This window comes from Neofelis nebulosa, chromosome 11, assembly GCF_028018385.1.
Source record: "Neofelis nebulosa isolate mNeoNeb1 chromosome 11, mNeoNeb1.pri, whole genome shotgun sequence".
Taxonomy (NCBI): domain Eukaryota; kingdom Metazoa; phylum Chordata; class Mammalia; order Carnivora; family Felidae; genus Neofelis; species Neofelis nebulosa.
The window spans coordinates 72,548,817-72,564,097 of NC_080792.1; the positions used below are offsets into that span (position 1 = coordinate 72,548,817).

At 37.7% G+C, this 15,281-nt stretch overlaps 1 protein-coding gene across 14 annotated transcripts in view; it reads left to right on the forward strand.

Moving 5' to 3' along the window:
- The window catches only part of MTMR3 (myotubularin related protein 3), a 151,927-nt gene that overhangs the window by 90,378 nt on the left and 46,268 nt on the right, over window positions 1-15,281 (forward strand). For 13 of the 14 annotated variants that reach the window (XM_058690761.1, XM_058690758.1, XM_058690769.1 and 10 more), the window contains 3 exons: window positions 1,846-1,929; window positions 11,759-11,848; window positions 12,254-12,370. In XM_058690761.1, the coding sequence (XP_058546744.1) occupies window positions 1,927-1,929; window positions 11,759-11,848; window positions 12,254-12,370 (210 nt within the window). In that variant the 5' untranslated portion in view covers window positions 1,846-1,926. Of the gene's footprint in view, window positions 1-1,462; window positions 1,543-1,845; window positions 1,930-11,758; window positions 11,849-12,253; window positions 12,371-15,281 lie in introns of all 14 variants that reach the window. The other variant, XM_058690763.1, reaches the window with a different exon arrangement.

The window sequence follows — 15,281 nt, forward strand, 5'->3', positions numbered from 1 at the left end:
AGGTGACTGAAAGATGAGATACTATGTTCAGTAGGGAGATTAAATATTTTACTTTTGTAATGATTTCTCAGAAGTCACATCTGTGAAGTGGTATTAATGATGGAGCCCAGAGAAGCCTGCAGATTCTAGCTGTCAAATTCTCATGCATATATTAAGAAAAGGGAGATCATTTGGCTCTGATGATTAGAATAAGAATCTTTTCCTTCATTTGGCCCAGTGGGGGTCCGTATTATAACTTATTAGACCTTTAATCCTAATGTATTACTTGACTCTGCAGTGTTTACTTTTTACATTACCATAATAATGTAAATATTTATTGATTTTTAATTTTAGAATCATTAACTTGAGATAAGGCACTAAGACTTATATTGCAAAAACAATGAATTTAAAGTGTTACATTCTATTTTTAAAAAAATGTTTATTGTGAGAGAGTTTGTGCGTGCACAAAAGGGGCAGAGAGAGAGAGAGAGAGAGAGAGAGAGAGAGAGAGAGAGAGAGAATCCCAAGCAGGCTCCATGCTGTCAGTGCAGAGCTTGATGTGGGGTTCGATCTTATGGGCAGTGAGATCATGACCTGAGCTGAAATCAAGAGTCGGATGCTTAACTAACTGAGCTACCCAGGTGCCTTAAGTGTTACATTCTTAAGAAACATGGTCTGGGTGTGAGGGAAAGATGTGAGATTATTAAATTAATTTTGATGTCAGGAAACATTATTTCAATTAGTATAGGGGCACCTGGGTGGCTCAGTTGGTTAAGCATCCAACTTTGGCTCAGGTTAGACCTTATGATTCATGAGTTTGAGCCCTGCATCAGGTTCTCTGCTGTCAGAGCAGAGCCCGCTTCAGATCTTCTATCTGCCCCCGCTTTCTCTCACAAAAAGAAATAAACATTCATTACTATAATATGGGCCCTAGATTATAAGAGACTCAAGAGACATGACTAGATTCAATATGTGATCCTAGACTGGATCCTCTATTAAGGGAAAAAATTAATGTGAAGGATATAATTAAGTTGACCAAATTGGATATAGATTAAAGTACTTCATGTTCAACTTTCTAAATTACAAAACTGTGATTATATAAGAGATTATTTTTGTTCTTAGGATGTATATGCTTAAGTTGTAAGGAGTAAAGAGGCATGGTGTATGCAACTCTCTTCAAAAAAAATTTTTTTTTAATGTTTATTTATTTTTGAGAGAGACAGAGACAGAATGCGAGTGGTTGGGGCAGAGAGAGGGAGGCACAGAATCTGAAGCAGGCTCCAGGCTCCAAGCTGTCAGCACAGAGCCTGACACGGGGCTCAAACTCACAAGCTGTGAGGTCATGACCTGAGCTGAAGTCGGACACTTAACCGACTGAGCTACCCAGACACCCTGCAACTCTCTTTTAAATGGTTCAGAAATAATTAACTGTGTGTATGTATGCATTCATATTTTGCTTACTAAGCCAGTTTGATTCCCACAGATAGGGAGATCCATTTTGGATTTATTGATCACCACAGAAACATCCAGTAATATTCCAAGAATTTGTTTTTGCATTTGCAGGTTAGTTTTAATCTTTATCATTTCATTCAAAGTTTATAACATTTTCTATGTTACTATCAACATTAGGAACATGACGAGCCTTTGCTACTTTTTTGCTCAAATAGGTTAGGACCATGAAGATTTTCACAAAGGCATTATGGAGTTTGGATTTGACTGGTGGGGACTGGTTGGTGATATTTAACTTGTTCTGGGCTGACTCTGTCAGGTCTGCCGTAGTAGTATGTAGTTACTTTAGTTAGGCTATGGCCAAGCAGGGGGAAATTTGCCAATTTCGTCCTCTTTTTTTTCCTTTTCTTTTTAAAGATCCAGGCATAAAAGAAAGAAAACCTTGCCAGACACGGAAGAAGGGACGGGGATTTCTCCTCCTAATCTGGGCCTCCTGTCATGGTAAGTAAAAACGAAATAACAAGAAAATTGGAATTGAACTCTATCCTGAAATTAAGTGAACACTAATAGTCCACACATTTTTGTTACTCTAAATTGTTTCACTTTTCCATTCCTGAACTCTCTTCTTGTTACTTTTCTTTTATTGCTTACTTAGTAATAGAGTATTTTAGTGTATTAGAGCTGTTTATTTCTGTTTAATCCTGTGAATTAGATACTGGCTCTTTTCAGTCAGGTAATACATGGAGTCAAGACTAAAATTCATGGTTCTTGGATTCCATGTTTCTTAATCCTTTTATAGGAAGTAAGATGTAGTGAAAACCGTGTGAGTGTGTGTGTGTGTGTGTGTGTGTGTGTGTGTGTGTGTGTGTGTGTGTGTGTGCGTAGGAGAATTATGATATGGTCATACACATATTCTTTTTGAATTCACCTTTCTGGAGAAAAGTAAATCCCTATGTTCCCTTTCTGTCTCTTTAAGGCAGTATTTTTATCCCAGAGAAGGTATAGCAGCTTTGCATCCCCCATGCCTACATCTTTTTTTTTATTTAAAAAAAAAAATTTTTTTAACGTTTATTTATTTTTGAGACAGAGACAGAGACAGAGCATGAATGGGGGAGGGTCAGAGAGAGGGAGACACAGAATCCGAAACAGGCTCCAGGCTCTGAGCTGTCAGCACTGAGCCTGACATGGGGCTTGAACTCACGGACCGCGAGATCATGACCTGAGCTGAAGTCGGCCGCTTAACCGACTGAGCCACCCAGGCGCCCCCCCCCCCCCCCCCCCCATGCCTACATCTTTGACTAAAAAGAGTCTGTAGTGGACATTTCAGTGACTTGTGGACCATTTAGGGCCCGGCCCAGTCCACGGGGAGAAGATGGACCAATGAGCCGGCCACATTTCTATCAATCCTGAGAATATGTAAACAGTGCTTCAAGGCTTAAAAAAAGAAATGGTGCTCTGTAATATTGGCCTGCGTCTACTTTGTTATGTTTCCTAGATCCAAACTGTTTTTCATGCTGGTCTGGTACACAGAGAAGGAATTGAAAAGGCCGTGTTAATTTCAAGCTTCATTAGGGACCTGGGTGGAAAATGCTTTTAAAATTAAAAACAAACTGAAACACAACAGAAAAACTAGTTGTGCAGAAATGTCATACTAAAAGGAGAAAGGTAACTGCTTTCATCTTGAAGCTAGGCCAATTTTTTCTTAGTTTGTGGGTATAACAACTTTTTGATATATCCTATATCCAAACACAGATGAACTTTTAATATTGTTTCTCTAGAGTACATTTTATTTTATTGGTTTTCCCACAGAGTTTTTAATGAATTGAAAATGTGTTTGCATAATATTTATATGGTATGTATGCCAATGCTAATGAATAGCAAATGACAGTCTTATAAAAGCAGCTGTGTTCTGTACTGAGGGGTTGTCCTTTTTTGTATACCACCACATAGCTAGCAACAGTGTGGTCCTGATCCTGATGCTGTAGGGTCTCTGTTGGTGCCCTGCGGATAGTCTTCTGGTGTACTCTGGGGATGCTTTTGTGTGCTGTAGTTGGGGAGCAGTATGGCCATGTGTCTTTTTTTTTTTTTTTTTTTTTAATTTCTCATGAAGTAACATTGTAATAAGTTTTTACAAATACTAATTTATAATTCTACTGGTACCCATGGTTGTATTCCTAACTAGTTCATGTCCACATGTATATTTTATATAGTTAGAATTAAAGCATAATTAAATTTCTATTTTGCTTATTTCACTAAAGGAATTAAACATTTTCCCATGTTAATTCATTGGATTCCTGATGTTCATTTTACTAGCTATGTAACATTTTACAAGTTGCTGAACCATTCATTTAATTAATAATTGATCTATTGTTTTAGCATTTAGGTTGTTACATGCTTAATCCTTACTATTATTATTTTTTAATGTTTATTTTGGGAGAGAGAGAGAGAACATGAGGAGGGGAGGGGCAGAGAGAGAGATGGAGAGCGAGAATCCCAAGCAGGCTCTGCACTGCCAGGGCAGAGCCCAGTGCGGGGCTCAATCTCATGAACAGTGAGATCCTGATTTGAGCCGAAGTCAAGAATCAGATGTTTAACTGACTGAACCACCCAGGCACTCCTTCCCTTTTTTAAATGTATACCTCTGTGCTGATTTAAGTTAGCATCTGGTCTCTTATCCGAGTAAAGATTCTTAAAGGAAATTGAAGTCTTTCTTGGGAGGTTAAACATTAGAAAAATATGTTTTCATGTTTTATTATGGAAAATCTCAAGAGGATAGTACAGTGAACCCTCCTATACGCATCAGTCCACTGTAGTAATCATTAATTCGTGGCCATACTTGTTTCTTCTGACTCCCTCACTGTCAACTCTTTGGATTATTTTGAAACAAATCCCAAGCATTGTATCAGGAGAATTGTATTTTTTTAATGTTTATTATTTTATTTATTTATTTATTTATTTATTTATTTGAGAGAGCGCGAGCCTGAGAGGGGCAGAGAGAGAGGGAGACACAGAATCTGAAGCAGGCTCTAGGCTCTGAGCTGTCAGCACAGAGCCCTATGTGGGACTCGAACTCATGAACCATGAAATCATGTTCTGAGCTGAAGTCGGTCGCTTAATGGACTGAGCCACCCAGGCACCCCAAGAGAAATTGTATTTTTGATGACCTTCAATACCAGTCTTTTTTTTTTTTTTAATGTTCATTTTTTTACAGAGAGAGAGGGAGGGAGGGAGGGAGGTGGGGGAGGGCAGAGGATCCGAAGCAGGCTCTGTGCTCACAGCCATGAGCCAGCTGCAGGGCTTGAACCCATGAACTACAAGATCATGACCTGAGCCGAAACCAAGAATCGGACGCTCAACTGACTGAGCTACCTAGGCGCCCCTATCATCAGTTTTTTTTTTTTTTTTTTTTTTTTTTTAATTTTTTAATGTTTTTTATTTTATTTTTGGGACAGAGAGGGACAGAGCATGAACGGGGGAGGGGCAGAGAGAGAGGGAGACACAGAATCGGAAACAGGCTCCAGGCTCCGAGCCATCAGCCCAGAGCCTGACGCGGGGCTCGAACTCACGGACCGCGAGATCGTGACCTGGCTGAAGTCGGACGCTTAACCGACTGCGCCATCCAGGCGCCCCCCATCAGTTTTAAGAATAGTGACTAGAGGAGCACCTGGGTGGCTCAGTCAGTTAAGCTTCTGACTCTTGGTTTTGGCTCAAGGTATGATCTCACGGTTCATGAGTTTGAGCCCCATGTCTGGTTCTGTGCTTACAGTGCAGAGCCTGCTTGGGATTTTCTTACTCTCTCTCTCAAAAATAAACATTAAAGGAACAAAAAAGAGAACAGTGACTGGAGGGGTGCCTGTCTGGCTCAGTCAGTTAAATACCTGACTCTTGGTTTTGGCTCAGGTCATGATCTTGCAGTTGGTGAGATTGAGCCCTGTATTGGGCTCTGAGTGTGAAGCGTGCTTGGGATTCTCTCTGTCCCTCTCTGCCCTTCCCCAACTTGTGCTCTGTCTCTCCTAAATAAATAAACTGGGGGGAGGAATAGTGACTGGAATTGACAATGAGATAATTCCTTTCGTTTTTACCTTTTGTCAGGTATTCCTACATATATTTCACTCTTAGCAGCAGATAGTTTTTCTTGTTATCCTGGAATGCTGTATATGAATTTAGTTAATAGGCATTTTGACTTGTCATCAGTGTCTGCTCTCTGTGTTAAGTATTTATCTGTAATGTTGACTTCCCTTTCAGGTGTCGATTTACCTCTCTTACCTGCATAAACCTGTAGCAAAAACTAGCCTGGAATTTTGGTGATTAATCACTTTTCAAGATTTTGTAGGTGGTCCCACTGACCTTATGGAACTGGTAGAAACTAAGAAGTGCCAGATTCCACAATTCCTGGTGTTCCTCAGTAATACTAGGAAATTGACCATGTGGAATACATGCCCACTAATAGTAAGAAATTACTAGTTATATGAGGTCAAGACTTGTCAGTGTTTCTTTCTTCTTCCCTTTTGTCTCCTTACTCTGTCAGTCATCTCAAATTTGACTTCCTTTTTTTACCCATTACTCTTAAAAACTATAATAAATTAGGCAGTTAATTCAGCTTACAGTTAGCCAAATAATTTTTTAATACTGTTCTTCTAGAAGAATGTCAGTGAGTAGTTTGTCCTAATGTTAATTAAGTCTTTGGTGATTAAATGCATGTTTAGGTACAAGGGGAAAATCGGCTCTAAAGCCTTACAGGTAATGTGAATTGAGACAGTCTTTTTAAAAAGAGCAGTCATTTTATTTGACTATGAAAAATTATTACTTCATACTCTTATCTTGCTGACTTAATTCTCTGTCCTCTTATGTTTAAAATCATTCATTCCATTTTCAGTTTTCAGTAGCTACTTTGGTTATATACATTGGCATGGATCAGCACCCAAGTGAATGTGCCAGCAAGAATGGATTTGTAATGGCTTCTCAGTTTGGTTTGGTTTTTAGCTTGCTACTTTAATTCTGTGCTATTTAAAGGTCAGTAAAAAACAGGGTCTGGTAATCACTGGAAGAAATGAGTACCCTTGTAAAATGATCTTGAAGAGAATAAAAATTTAGGCCTATATATTTGTGTGAGTTAAAAAAGTTAATGTGGTACTGAGGAGGCATGTTAAAAGTGTACTTTTATGTAATAATTTTTAAAAGCATTGCCGTTCCCTCATAGCATTTCCTACATATCGCCTGTTGGTTTATGAGAGAAATCTTCCTAAGTTCAGGATTCCTCATAACTTTTCTCTTAGTTCTAAGTGTAAATAATACTCAGTGTTCTTTTAGTCAAGAGCTACCTTTTAAGAATGGAACTAGAATTGGCTAAAAGAAAAAAAAAGGTAAGACTTATAGAAAAATAAGTTCCTTTCAAGTATGACTTATTATTCCTTCACCTAGTCATTGACCTCAGAGGAAATGACTGAAGAGGAATAAAATGGAACAGATTGACATAGAACTCTTTGTCTAACAAGTTTTTTGATGTACATATAGGGGTGGAGTCATGTTACAAACCTTTGTATACCCTAAATAATTATATTTTTAGAGACTCTAAGCTACATGGTAGCTAAACCTTACTAAACCTTACTAAAATATACCATCTTCATTAAGCCTTTCTTTGCTATAAGAAACTGAATAGAGGGGTGCCTAGGTGGCTCAGTTGGTTAAGCATCTGACTTCGGCTCAGGTCATGATCTCACAGTTCTGCTTGGGGCTCTGTGCTGAGAACTTGGAGCCTGCTTTGGATCCCACCCCTGGTCTCTGCCTCTCCCCTGCTCATGTGTACACACACACACACACACACTCTCTCTCTCTCTCTCTCTCTCTTTAAATAAATATGCTTAAAAGTTAAAAAAAAAAAAAACCCAGCTTAATGTTAACATAAACATTTTTGATGAAAAATAACTTTTGTCCTCTAGAAATAGTGTAAAGAGTGGCATTATTTTTACAAGTTTTACAAATCTCTTTAATGTTTGGCTTAGTGTATGTTTGCTACATCTTCATATCTACTTCTGCATTTAATTTGTTAAAATATGTTGTTGGAAAAAAATGTGTTGAAATATATATGAAGTAAATCCAGCCTCACACAAATATGTAGTTAGAATATTTTAATAGTTTTTCTGTCTGGAAAATATTGTGTGTGTTCTTCTGTTATATTATACCAAAACTTGGCATATAATACTTCTTTAAAGATAAGGGGTACCTGGGTGGCTCAGTCGGTTAAGTGACTGACTCTTGATTTCAGCTCGAGTCATGATCTCATGGTTTGTGAGATTGAGCCCCTCGTCAGGCTCTGTGCTGACAGCATGGAGCCTGCTTGGGATTTTCTCTCGCCCTTTCTCTCTGCCCCTCCCTGTTTTCTCTTTCAAAAAGGAATAAATCTTAAAAAAAAAAAAAAAAAAAAGCTTATAATTGGTTGCTATGTGGAATCTGAAACCATATCAGTGAGCTTTTTGTATTCTGTTACACTTAAAACCATTGGTCTGGGGGCACCTGGGTGGCTCAGTCAGTTGAGCATCTGACTTTGACTCAGGTCATGATCTCATGATTCATGAGTTCTAGTAGTCCTGCATTGGGCTCTCCAGTCAGTATGGTGCCCGCTTTGGATCCTCTGTGTTCCTCTTTCTCTGTGCCTCCCCCACTCATTCTCATTCTCTCTCTCTCTCTCTCTCTCTCTCTCTCACTCTCTCAAAGATAGATAAACATTAAAAAAAATTGGTCTGTCTTGCACTTATTTTTTGATGTTTTATTTATTTATAAAATGGTAATATTTAATGAAAAAACTGGTTCAGCTTGTAACTGAAACAGTTGCACAGATGCTTTACATCAAGACAGCCATAATACATCAGTATGTGGCAGAAGTATTTGATGTTATTCCTGTATAAAAAAGACTTATTTGAAAGGTCAAGATTTAATAAAATGTTACCATCCCCCTCCCCCCCCCGCTTTATCAAGGATATTCTAAGTGAAATTGATGTCACTACTTTGATTATACTAAGATGCCATTAGTTTTATGTACTGATTCTTTTTGTATTGTTAGTAAAAATGTTAATACAGTGGATAAAGGCAGGTAATGTTTTAATATTGTGAAGGTGGTTTTGACCTCATAGAGCCCCTGATAGGGTCTCAGAATCTACAGACCTAACTTTGAGAGCCTCACTAGTAGTGTTATTGTTATATGATTAAGATTGCTAATTAGGTAAAACCTTCAGTGTTATTTATAGGTAGGATTTTTTTTCCTCTTTGAGAATATTTAAAGAATTGTTGGAATTGGGTTAAGAAGCACATGCAGAACTGTCTCCTGACTGATGGTTATAATACTTAGTGCTGTCAGAAGAACATGATATGGCTTTTGCTCTTGTAAAATGTACTGTGTATGTAGATTTTATAATAACTTGTAGTTGGGGAAAAACAGAGCTTTCCCCCTACAGTCAGGAACAAGACAGGGATGTCCACTCGCCACTGTCACTCAACATAGTATTGGAAGTTTTAGCCTCAGCAATCAGACAACACAAAGAAATAAAAGGCATCTAGATTGGCCAGGAGGAGGTCAAACTTGCACTCTTCGCAGATGACGTGATACTCTATATGGAAAACCCAAAAGATTCCACCAAAAAACTGCTAGAACTGATCTATGAATTCAGCAAAGTCGCAGGATATAAAATCAATGCACAGAAATCAGTTGCATTCCTATACGTCAGTAATGAAGCAACAGAAAGAGAAATCAAGGAATCGATCCCATTTACAATTGCACAAAAACCATAAAATATCTAGGAATAAATCTAACCAAAGAGGTGAAAAATCTATACACTAAAACCTATAGAAAGCTTATGAAAGAAATTGAAGAAGACACACAAAAAAAATGGAAAAAGATTCCATGCTCCTGGATAGGAAGAACAAATATTGTTAAAATGTCAATACTACCCAAAGCAATCTACATACTCAATGCAATACCTATCAAAGTAACACCAGCATTCTTCACAGAGCTAGAACAAGCCTAAAATTTGTATGGAACCAGAAAAGACTCCAAATAGCCAAAGCAGTCTGGAAAAAGAAAACCAAAGCCGGAGGCATCATAATACTGGACTTCAAGCTGTATTCCAAAGCCGTAATCATTAAGACAGTATGGTACCGGCACAAGAACAGACATTCAGATCAATGGAACTGAAGAGAGAACCCAGAAATGGACCCACAAACGTATGGCCAACTAGTCTTTGACAAAGCAGGAAAGAATATCCAATGGAATAAAGACAGTCTCTTCAGCAAGTGGTGCTGGGAAAACTGGACAGTGACATGCACAAGAATGACCCTGGACCACTTTCTTACACCATACACAAAAATAAACTCAAAATGGATGAAAGACCTCAATGTATGACAGGAAGCCATCAAAATCCTTGAGGAGAAAGCAGGCAAAAACCTCTTTGATCTTGGCCGCAGCAACTTCTTACTCAACACGTCTCTGGAGGCAAGGGAAACAAAAGCAAAAATGAACTACTGGGACCTCATCAAAATAAAAAGCTTCTACACAGCGAAGGAGACAATCAGCAAAACTAAAAGGCAACCGACGGAATGGGAGAAGATATTTGCAAATGACATATCAGATAAAGGGTTAGTATCCAAAATCTATAGAGAACTTATCAAACTCAACACCCAAAAAACAACCCAGTGAAGAAATGGGCAAAAGACATGAATAGACAGTTCTCCAGGGAAGACATCCAGATGGCCAACTGACACATGAAAAAATGCTCAACATCACTCATCATCAGGGAAATACAAATCAAAACCACATTGAGATACTACCTCACACCTGTCAGAATGGCTAACATTAACAACTCAGGCAACAATAGATGTTGGCAAGGATGTGGAGATCTCTTTTGCACTGCTGGTGGGAATGCAAACTGGTGCAGCCACTCTGGAAAACAGTATAGAGGTTCCTCAAAAAGTTAAAAATAGAACTACCCTATGACCCAGCAGTTGCACTACTAGGTATTTATCCAAGAGATACAGGTATGCTGTTTCAAAGGGACACATGCACCCCAATGTTTATAGCAGCACTATCAGCAATAGCCAAAGTATGGAAAGAGCCTAAATGTCCATCGATGGATGAATGGATAAAGAAGATGTGGTATGTATGTACAATGGAGTATTACTTGGCAATCAAAAAGAATGAAATCTTGCCATTTGCACCTATGTGGATGGAACTAGAAGGTATTATGCTATACAAAATTAGTCAAAGACACATATCACATGACTTCACTCATATGAGAAATTTAAGGTAGAAAACAGATGAACACAAGGAAAGGGAGGGGTACAAAACATAAGAGACTCTTAAATATGGAGAACAAATAGAGGGTTCCTGGAGGGGTTGTGGGAGGGAGGATGGGCTAAATGGGTAAGGGGCATTAAGGAATCTACTCCTGAAATCATTGTTGCACTATAAGCTAACTAACTTGGATGTAAATTTAAAAAATTAAAAATAAACACCTAAAAAATAATTTGTAGTCAGACTTTCTAATGGATTGTTTCTCTTTTCCTAAACTATAAAAATTCAAAATATAAGACTATTTTTAATACAAATTGTTATTAGTTCAAGTGCCACTGAGATTAGAAATTATTGGTTTTTTTTGGAAATTGTATTAATAGAAATAAATCTTTTTTGTAATATAAGGCAGATTAAGCTAGGGGTAGTGGTTCACACATGTTTTCAGTTTGAGGAATTCAGTTCCTAAACTTAAATTTTTAAAGAAACGTTTCCATTATGGAAATGTCACGTCTAACAAAGGAGACATGTTGGTTTAGTGTGAACCCCTGCTTTACCCAAATTTCATCAGTTAACCCTCATGGACAATCCCGTTTCGGTTAATTCCCACTCACTTCCTTCCTAATTATAGGCCACTTCCTTCCTCTCCCTCTCCCAATTATTTTGAACCAAATTCTAGACATTACATTATTTCATTCTTAAGCAATTCAGGATGTAGCTTTCAAAAATAAGAATTTAACGTTACAACCTAAAGAGAAAAAACTATCTTGGTTTCTTACATGTAATGTACTAACAACTTAATAGTGCTTAGTAAAAATGTTCTTAACCACTTAGACTTTTTTTTCCCCCCATCTATAGTATATTCTCTGACTAGAGATGCCTAATATATTGGTTGGAACACTTTGGGGATGAATGCTTTATCTTTGAGCTTTCTTCCTGTTCGCCTTGGTCACTGGACTTTGATTGTGATTATGCTACTAGACATGGCAGAAAAATCAAATATGATTACTGGGAGCTCTGAAATTATTTAAAGGTTTTGGGTTTTTCCAGGATGAAGAGACTCGGCACAGCCTTGAGTGCATCCAGGCCAATCAGATCTTTCCCAGGAAGCAGCTGATCCGGGAGGATGAGAATCTTCAGGTAATTATAGGCCACTTTGATTATAAAATAAGTATTTAGAATCATAGTAACAATGTAGCTGAGCTAATGAATTGAAGTACTGCACTGTATAATTTTGTTTTTCCTTAAACCATACACAAGGTAGAAATGCAAGCTGGAAAACCTCTCTCCTTTTAGAAAGATGTATTTCCTGAGAATGCATTGTTTGACATGATCATCTCTGTCATTTCCTTCAGTAATGTTGAACTTGAATAACCAAATATATTTGAATTATGTGGACATAACTCCTCCTCTTTAGGTCCTTTATTTATTTACCGTATTTTAAGTTTGAGTGATGGGTTTTATCATCCATTCACTCAACCCGTGCTTGAAGACTTTGCTTTAACTGTTTTAGAACTCTGAAAGGTTTCTTCTTCCATTTTGAAGGTTCCTTTTCTTGAACTTCATGGAGAAAGCACAGAGTATGTGGGCCGAGCTGAGGATGCCATCATTGCCCTTTCTAATTATAGACTTCACATCAAGTTCAAGGAGTCTCTTGTTAATGTAAGTGATTACTATTTTCCCACTAAAGTAGATGGAGAAAGGAAGAATAAAAACTTGTTAATGTTCTCAAAAAGAGGAATGTTACACAGGGTTGAGTATGAAAACATTGTTTACTCTGCTTTTCTCTCACTGAATTTAGCACTTAGGGACACTAGGTTAACAAGCAACTCTTAGGCTTGATTTAAAATGTTACATGTAGTTGTCAGCTGAATTGTCCATTGTTTAGTAATACTGAGCAATCTGTACTAGGTAACGGTGTATCATTAACTTTATAAGGGTTCAAAGGCTGAATAGGTTTTTATTCTTCAGTCTTTAGTAGTTACCAATTGCTTGAGTTGAGATAATTTCCAGGACCTTAATGTCAAATAATGAGATGTATTTTGAGCTCAGTGCGGACTCTCATTATAGGATGAAGTTAACTCTAATGGCTGCTTAGTGGAAGAGCATAGATGTTAAATACAGTGTTTGTTTGCATAATGGATTATATTACTGAAGAAAATGAAGGCTCTCAGATCTCAAGAGTGCATTTACCCTTTTCAGTTATGAGGGTACTCTCTGATCTGGTTCTTCAATGCACTGCCATCATTAGTAGTTTTCAATGAATGTGCCTTTCACCACAAAGATAGGAAAGTTCATGTACTTCCACCAAATGAATGCCTTCTTCCTTTTTCATTTGGTAGTATTGTGGCTTTCTTTTTGCAGTTTGGTTCTACCGCAGAGAAATGTATTACGACACTTTATAAAAGCTCAGGGCTTTACTTTCAGATTGTGTGTTTTGGTGTTCATTTTGGGATTCTTTGAAATCTGTCACTTATTTTACTCAGTGGTCCAAAAGTTCCCTGACTTCTTTGACACACTCTTTCCTTTGTAGAATGGCTGCCATTTTGTTTGTAATTGGCTTTTATTATTTATGTAGTATTTATTATTCTTTGTAGTTAAGCATTTATATCCCGAAGACATTATGGCCTGAATTCCTCTTGGCATCTAGATTTGGACTACGATCATAGCTATTAATGTTAGTTTTCTGTACCATCAACTCAGAATACACATTGGGTTCATCAAGGAGAGAGGCATGCTGTGCATTCATACCCAGTAGCACTGTATTCAGAAGTGTCCATTTGGTACTGGGTGGCCATGATGGGGGGAACTGGATGGAAGCTCCTATAAAATCCAAACAACCAGAAGTTACCCACCAGCTACTGTGGAAGTAAGGACAGTAATAATTAGTAGAACTGCCCAGTTTAATTTTGTGTTTAAATTCTGTTTATATGTTTGGAATTAATGAAATTGTAATTAAATTGCATGTGGGGAGGATATGGTTTCGGTTTTTTTTTTTTGGCCATATAGTTTTCTATCTTTCAACTTGGTTTATAGCCATGTATTTCAGAAGCTACTTGTAGATCTATTTGGGAATAGGGTCTGTTGGATAGAAAGTATAGATTTGACCATGTCATTTACTAGCCGAAAGCCCTTCAGCGTTTCTTTACTTTTTCTAAGATGAAATTACTTAGCATGGTATCAGGCTAAGTGGTGTGATCCTTGGTGCCTAACTTTGGTTTCTTTCTTTTCCCTCTTCTTCCCTTTGCATTATTAGTAAAACCACCCTCCTTGAAATATTCAACCACACTTTACACCTCTGAGTTCTCTCACTTCTCTCCTGCTTGGGAGCTTCTCTTCATCTGTCAAAACCCAGTTTAGGTGGTAATTTCTGTGAAGCCTTTCTCAGTTTCCTCCCTGATGGTTTATTACCTTCATCTCTGGCTTCTTTGGTATCTCTAACACACCTTTACAACATTTATGAAACGTGTTGTAATTTTTTGGTTATTAAGAATCTAGCATGTTTCCTGGTGCCATGGTATTCAGTAAATATTAAGTGATGTGAAGTTAGTATGGGTTTGAAATGGATGTTAGACCATTTTTAAACCCCTTTTGGGTTTAAAGCTCATTTAAAAACAATTTCTGTGTGAACAGGACTGTGTCATCATCATCTCTAACAGTGGCTGTATGAGTAGGCTCTTTACTGGAATCATTGGTCCCCCATTGTGATTGAGGTACAATGCTTAAGAAAACTTACTGTTCTTACCTTTGCCCCATTTCATCACCTAAAAGTGTTTTCTCAGCATAATAACCCTCTAAGGCATAGAGCCTGCATGTCAATTAAAAATCCCGACAATGGCTTTGCACAGAGAAAATAATGGTGCAAAAGTATTTTGGCATTGCAGTGATTTTAAACATTCAGATTGAGAGAGACCAGGATTTCTCCATACAAATAAATTAATCACGTCATAATAGTAAGCTTCCTAAAACCTGTGGTTACTCCAGAAAACAGTGGCTCTTCCTGCACTAGGTCCTGGGTGGAGTCCAGAGAGTTGGTGATGTTGCCCCTTCTCCTTTCCCTCTCTCCTTTCCTCTCTCAGCAGATACGTATTTCAATAAAATAAATGAGGTCAAGAGACCCCCCCCCCCTTAAGAGGTTATTATATCTAAATCAAACTTCAACTGTCAAAGCCCAATATGCCAGTATATATTGTGGCATGCCCTGGTTTGCATCATTTTGTATTCCTTTAAAATAACACATGTAGCACTTCAGAAAGGGACTTACCATCAAGTTTTAAGTAGCTATCTGATATCATATATTCTCTTTTAATTTCACAGCACTTTGAATAAAACCTTTTTGTAGATTTGGATGCCATAACATCATTACTTTGTACATATTCACTGGGTATCAGGTTTCCAAGTCCTCGGGTAAACAACCTCTGTAGTAGAGTTCATTGCTGCCTTTAAGATATGAATTTCTCCCATTCTGTGCTTTTCCCAAACTGTATTTCTACATATGTACAGGTGTATTTCTTTGCTCAGCTAATTTATAAACAAGTAAGTTTTGAAGTGGAATTCATGAAAGTTTAAAACA